Source organism: Centruroides sculpturatus, unplaced genomic scaffold (genome assembly GCF_000671375.1).
Source record: "Centruroides sculpturatus isolate CEXI.00-Female unplaced genomic scaffold, Cexi_2.0 scaffold141, whole genome shotgun sequence".
Lineage (NCBI taxonomy): Eukaryota > Metazoa > Arthropoda > Arachnida > Scorpiones > Buthidae > Centruroides > Centruroides sculpturatus.
In genome coordinates, this window is record NW_019384430.1 from 681000 (window position 1) to 686621 (window position 5622).

At 40.0% G+C, this 5622-nt stretch overlaps 1 protein-coding gene across 2 annotated transcripts in view; it reads right to left on the reverse strand.

The window, feature by feature from the left end:
• LOC111619722 (terminal uridylyltransferase 7-like) overlaps positions 1-5381 on the reverse strand; it is an 18382-nt gene extending 13001 nt beyond the window's left edge. For both annotated transcript variants that reach the window (XM_023361509.1, XM_023361510.1), the window contains exons 1-2: positions 5045-5381; positions 4733-4819 (exon numbers count right to left, since the gene is read on the reverse strand). In XM_023361509.1, the coding sequence (XP_023217277.1) occupies positions 4733-4819; positions 5045-5096 (139 nt within the window). In that variant the 5' untranslated portion in view covers positions 5097-5381. The remainder of the gene's footprint in view (positions 1-4732; positions 4820-5044) is intronic.
• Positions 5382-5622: the final 241 nt, after the last annotated feature.

Consider the following 5622-nt stretch of genomic DNA (forward strand, 5'->3'; position numbering starts at 1 on the left):
TGGTGCTGTCTTCAAGGTTCTTCATAACAGTGTTAAATTTTAGGTTTGTGGTAGTCCCCTTGGCAAGTTTTAGTTGCTGATAAGCCCAGACTTTTTCTTTTATGACGAGGTCAATGGGGATGAGGTTGGCTATTGCCAAGAGCGCATCCGTAGGAGCGGTCTTGTAGGCTTTCGTGCACAAAATCAGGGCGAGCCTCTGCGCCGAAGAAAGTTTTCTTTTGATATGCACCTTTGTGATGGAAGGGCCCCATACCTCTGCCCCATAAAGCAGGATTGGTTCTATGACAGAAATGTACAGGAGGCGGCAGACGGAATTGCTGTATCCCCAGTGGTTCCGGGCGATGGAGGCAAGAGAGTGCATTACCTTGATGGCTTTCTCATAAGTGTAGTGCACGTGGTGCTTCCATGTAAGTCTGTTGTCGAGGATTACCCCCAGATACTTAAACCTGTCGCTGTTTTTAATACGTTGACCGTCCATTTTTACAATAGGGCCTTTTCGTAATGGGGTATTCTTAGGGAAGACGACACAGCTGCATTTGCCGTAGTTAATTTCCAGTTTCATGTTGTGGCTCCATTTGGAAATTGCCTGTAGGATGTTGTTGGCCCTAGCTTGAAGGACCTCTTGATTCTTGTGTGAAATAGCTAGGACCGTGTCGTCTGCATATCCTTGGATACTGCAGTCGCTGTCCCCTGGAAAGGCTGAACTTGAGGTCAGTAGGCTGTTATACATAACGTTCCAGAGGAACGGACCTGTTCTTGAGCCCTGGGGGCATCCTCTGTTGATACTCCTGTAAAGATGGGTTTGTTTATTGTTTATGACTATTATCTTTCTGTTATGTAGGTAATTCTTTACAAGGTTATAGATATTCCTCGGGCATCCAAATTCCTTAATGCTCGAGAGGATAGCAGGCCACCATGCGTGGTCGAAAGCCCCTTTGAAGTCAATCGAAACCACCATGGTGTGCTCGCCTCTTTTTTTGGCCTCAGTGATGGTGTTAACTATGTCGTCCAGTGCTGTGATCGTACTTCTTCCTCTCCTGAAGCCATATTGCTTCTCGCTTAGATAGTTGGAGTTTTCGCAGTGGTAAGTAAGCCTGTTAGCCATGAGCCCATCCAGGATTTTACCAATGACAGGGAGGAGGGAAATCGGCCTATAGTCCGTTGAGCCTGAAGGATTGCTGTTCTTTGGGATTAACTTGATAGAGGCCGTTTTCCATATATTTGGAAAGTAGGCCATTTGGAGACACTTATTGAAGATCATGCTAAACGTGGTTGGGATGGCTTCGAAGGCCATCTTTGCCATTTTGGGGGTAATAAAGTCCATCCCTGGCGCCTTACGGGGTTTGAGTTTGTGAAACTCGGTAGCTATTTCTTGGTTAGTGAACTGACTGTCGTCTTCGGTGTTTGGAGCAATTGTGCTGTCCCTTCTTATGTTCTTCTGGGTTGCATTGTCCGTGAACGGGTCGTCATCCGGAAAGAGTTCGTTTAAAATCTGGTTGTATGTGTCTTCAATTGATGTTGTGGGGTTGTTAATGTCGGTGTTGAAATTATTTGGAATCTTGGAGTTTTTAATTTTACCCCTAGCAACGTAGTATGGCGTCGACCAAGGTTTGTTTCTGCCCAAGTCCGAGCAAAATGACTTCCAGGAATCCGTGCGTGCCTTGCAGATCGAGGATTTGTAGTCCCGGAAGAGCGTGAGGTAGTCCTGGCGGAGTTCCTCCCGCCTGTCCTGATTGCGCTCCCGCCGAAAGCGCTTCCTTGATTTTCTAAGATTGCGTCGTTGCTTTGCCAGGTCCCTATTCCACCATGGGGCGGATTGCCTAGATGTATAGGTTTTGGTGGTGTTATTGTAGGCCTGTAGTATCAGCTTCTGGAGCTTGTCTATGGTCCCTTCCAGTTCAATTGTATCCATATTCACTAGTGGATCTGATATCCAGTTCCTCCGTATATAGTCTTGAAAATGATCCCAATGAGTTTTTTGCCGGATGCAGTAGTGCTTGATCACCCCAATAGCTGTGATCACCGTCTCGATATAGCGGTGGTCGCTGGCCGAATGCGTTCCGAGGGTACTGCATTGGATCCCTTGTGCAATTAGAGGGCGGTTAGCCAGACAGATGTCGACCCAACTTTCCCCCGTGGAGGAAGAGTAGGTCGCCAGCCTGCTGGTATTCATGGATTGGAGATCGAAACTGTTCATAAGCTCCACTACCTTGTATCCCCTCGGATCTTCCACTGGACTGTGCCAGATCCGAGATTTCGCATTGAAGTCTCTGGCAATCAGTATCGGGATTCCTTTTAGGTGTTGGATCGTTTCTTGGAGGTCCTCAAGCAGTTGAGTTATATCTTATGATGGCGAACAGTAAAAGGAGATGATGGCCAGAGAGATAGTGTGAATCTTTATTATAATGGTAGTGTAGTTCCTGCAGGTATGCTGGATCAACTGGTGGGCGTTGATGTTCTTGTTCACAATGATGATGCCGGCCCGCGGGTTCTCTGATGGGTCGAAGTGGTTAAAAGTGTTGAGACTGCCGAAGAGAGCAATCCTTCTGTTGTAACAGTAAGGCTCTTGGACGACCAAAATGTCCGTGTGATAGGTGTTTGCCATTTGCATGGCTTCGGTGGTGGCTGCCTTTGACCTTTGAAGGTTTATTTGCATCAGCTTGAGATTGCTTTGGTAAGGATTAGTCCCCATAATTGGTTTGCTTTATTATTTGCTCCCTTATTCTNTTTCAACCTGTGTGTCGCGACCCCCAGAGGGGTCGCAAAGCCGTACACGGGGGGTCGCGGGTAAAAAAAACAAGTGTTTGTAGGTACTACACTACAATAAAAAAACCTACAATTTCGTTGAGAAGGCTGGGCCTGTTTATTTTACAGTACAATTGGTTTTTCGATTCGATATTTAGGTCTCAACAGAAAGAAAATTAAATACGTAGTTTTTAAAATTACTGATATAGTTTTAATATGGTCCTGGGGGTCGCCAAAATTTTTTAACTTGTAAAGGGGTCGTGTATTCAAGAAGGTTGAAAAACACTGCTGTAGATAATATAAAAGTTTGCATTGGTTTGGTTTTATTCTTATAAAAGCGACAAATGGCCGATTTGCTGAGAGGGAGATCTTTTATTGTTCAATTTAGGTGTTAATAACGTGAAAAAAGTCCGGAAAACTCCACGTGATCAGCCGGTCGATCAAACTCCCACCACAGACAAACAGTATTCAGTGGTTTTAAATGTCCCATGTTATCACATTTTTCAAACGATCACATGATCAACTATGTCACTATTCGTATTTTTGTTTACCTATAGGCCTACTACGTTACTGAAGTCTCAAACGTAGGTATGGAGACCCGTCATAAGATATATACCTGATAACATGTATATAATCATAAAATATACATATCATCCAGATATACCTGATATTTCAATATACAAGGTAGAAGGAAATTAACTAGACATTGAGAAATCGCCATAGTTTCTACATTTATGCAGATAAGGTTACGAAAATTATTTGACATATATCCCATTAAATGGGAATACGGATACATACCGGAAAATTCAGTATAGGCATTGGTTTCATTCATTAACAACACAATTTCCTCAGATTATGATGTGGATGGACAGACACATCTCTGAGCATCTGCAACCGAACCTGTGGTTTTTTTAACTTCAAATGACAATTCTTGATTGTTTCCGGATAGATTTTGGCATGATGTCTCTTCACTGTACATTATCATTTCTGCACAGCAATCACTTATATCCACAGTACATAGCGTGCAAAAATCTGCGCTCGCCCCTGAACAGAGAAGCGACCGGCCATCTTTGTTTTCAATGTGCATGTAGCCTTTCTGAATAGTTTCCCGTAACAACAATTAAGACTTGTAAAATTGCATCGATTGGTATACAAGAACATATAAATATTATTACGCGATTGCATTATTATTACAAAAATTATATTGATTTCTTAATGACTAGTTACTTTCCACACACTCTGTATAACAAAGTATGGAAATTATTTTCATACGTCTTTCTGTAAACAATTATAAACAAGCAACAATAAAAAAAGACTACTCTTCCAACATTTATTTGATAATAAAAACTCATTTAACGAGATTTTACATATAATATTTTTTATAAGGAAATAGCCATGTCTATACCATGGCAAATTGTTTAACTTTCCCGGCAACAATTAAAACTGCGTGTATAGTGCATCTATTATGTTTCATTATTGAAACTTGTTTTATATTTTTAATTATTACAAAATGGCAAAATGCTTAATTTTGAGAGTATGGATGGGGATGGGTTTTATAAAAAAAATTGTAAATGGTAAAATCCAGTAAAATCGTCATTAAGTCTCGCCCTATTGGAGATACACACGATCTCCTTATCTCCCCACCCTTCGACCTTTAACCACCAAAATTTAATAGCATAAATTCCCTATTATACAATTTCCCTACAAAATTTCACAAATTTTTAACAAAAAGCAAGGGAGTTATTAAGCTTGAAACAGGGTGAACAAAATCGTGCCTCACACTCACTAACATTCATACATACAGAAAAAACACCCGAAATTTCTCGCATTTCTTCATGTTTCAAGGTGTCCTGAGTCCAAAAATGTTAAAATCTTTGGAGGTCACTTTTTGACCGATCGCCATAATTTTTCTCTGTTATATAAAACAGAGCGGGAAAAGTAAAAAGAAAAATCTATAAACATTGGTATTAGTAATTCAATTAATTACCTGGTAAAAAACGTTGAATATAGTTCTGTAGATTAAATACTAATAACTTATTTCTTTCTTCGTCTTCAAAAGTTGTCTTTTTAATATCTAATGAATTAATTTTGAAAGTAATATTCTCATAAAATTGAAGCAAAACAGAAATTTAATATAAAAAATAGCTTTGAAAATTAATATTAATATTAACAAACTTAAATTTAAAATTTTTATATATTATCAGTTAATTCAGAAGTAAATGTTTCATTTATTACAATTATAATTTGAATAAAATGAATTTAAATAGATTAAAACATAAATTTTTAGAATATAGCTTACCGTATATCATTTCGCATACTTGAGTAATTAAATTTTTTTGAGATTCATTCATAGCACTTGAATTCCTGAAATAGTATCAATTATTATTATTAATTAACACCTTTTTTATTTGTGCATGCTGAATACTCAGTAATTATCTCACATTGACATTGACATTGTGAGGGGGTGGTGATGGGGCGCACTCAAAGCCCCAGAACCGGAAAAGGAAGGAAGGAAAAGTTTGACGAGTTAAGGCGAAGGTGAAAGAAAGTAAGATAGGATAGAGTAGGGTAAGTGGGAGACACATGGGCGCCTGCACCGCATCTATTAAGAATAAGACAAATACATACATGATTGACAGTTTGGACNCTTACCGGCAAAAGCGGGCCGGAAAAAGTTGATCCAAGTCCAGAAATTTCCGGGAGCTGTAACTCCGGAACGGCTGGACAAAAATTGACGAACGATATACAAAACGAAAGCTTGCGAATTACGGAGTCCAACAATGTATCACAATTGTTGGATAAATCAACGACTGCGCCGATGCTACGATCCAAAACAGGAGCTGAAGTGCACGCATTCAAACCCATCCAAACCTCCGG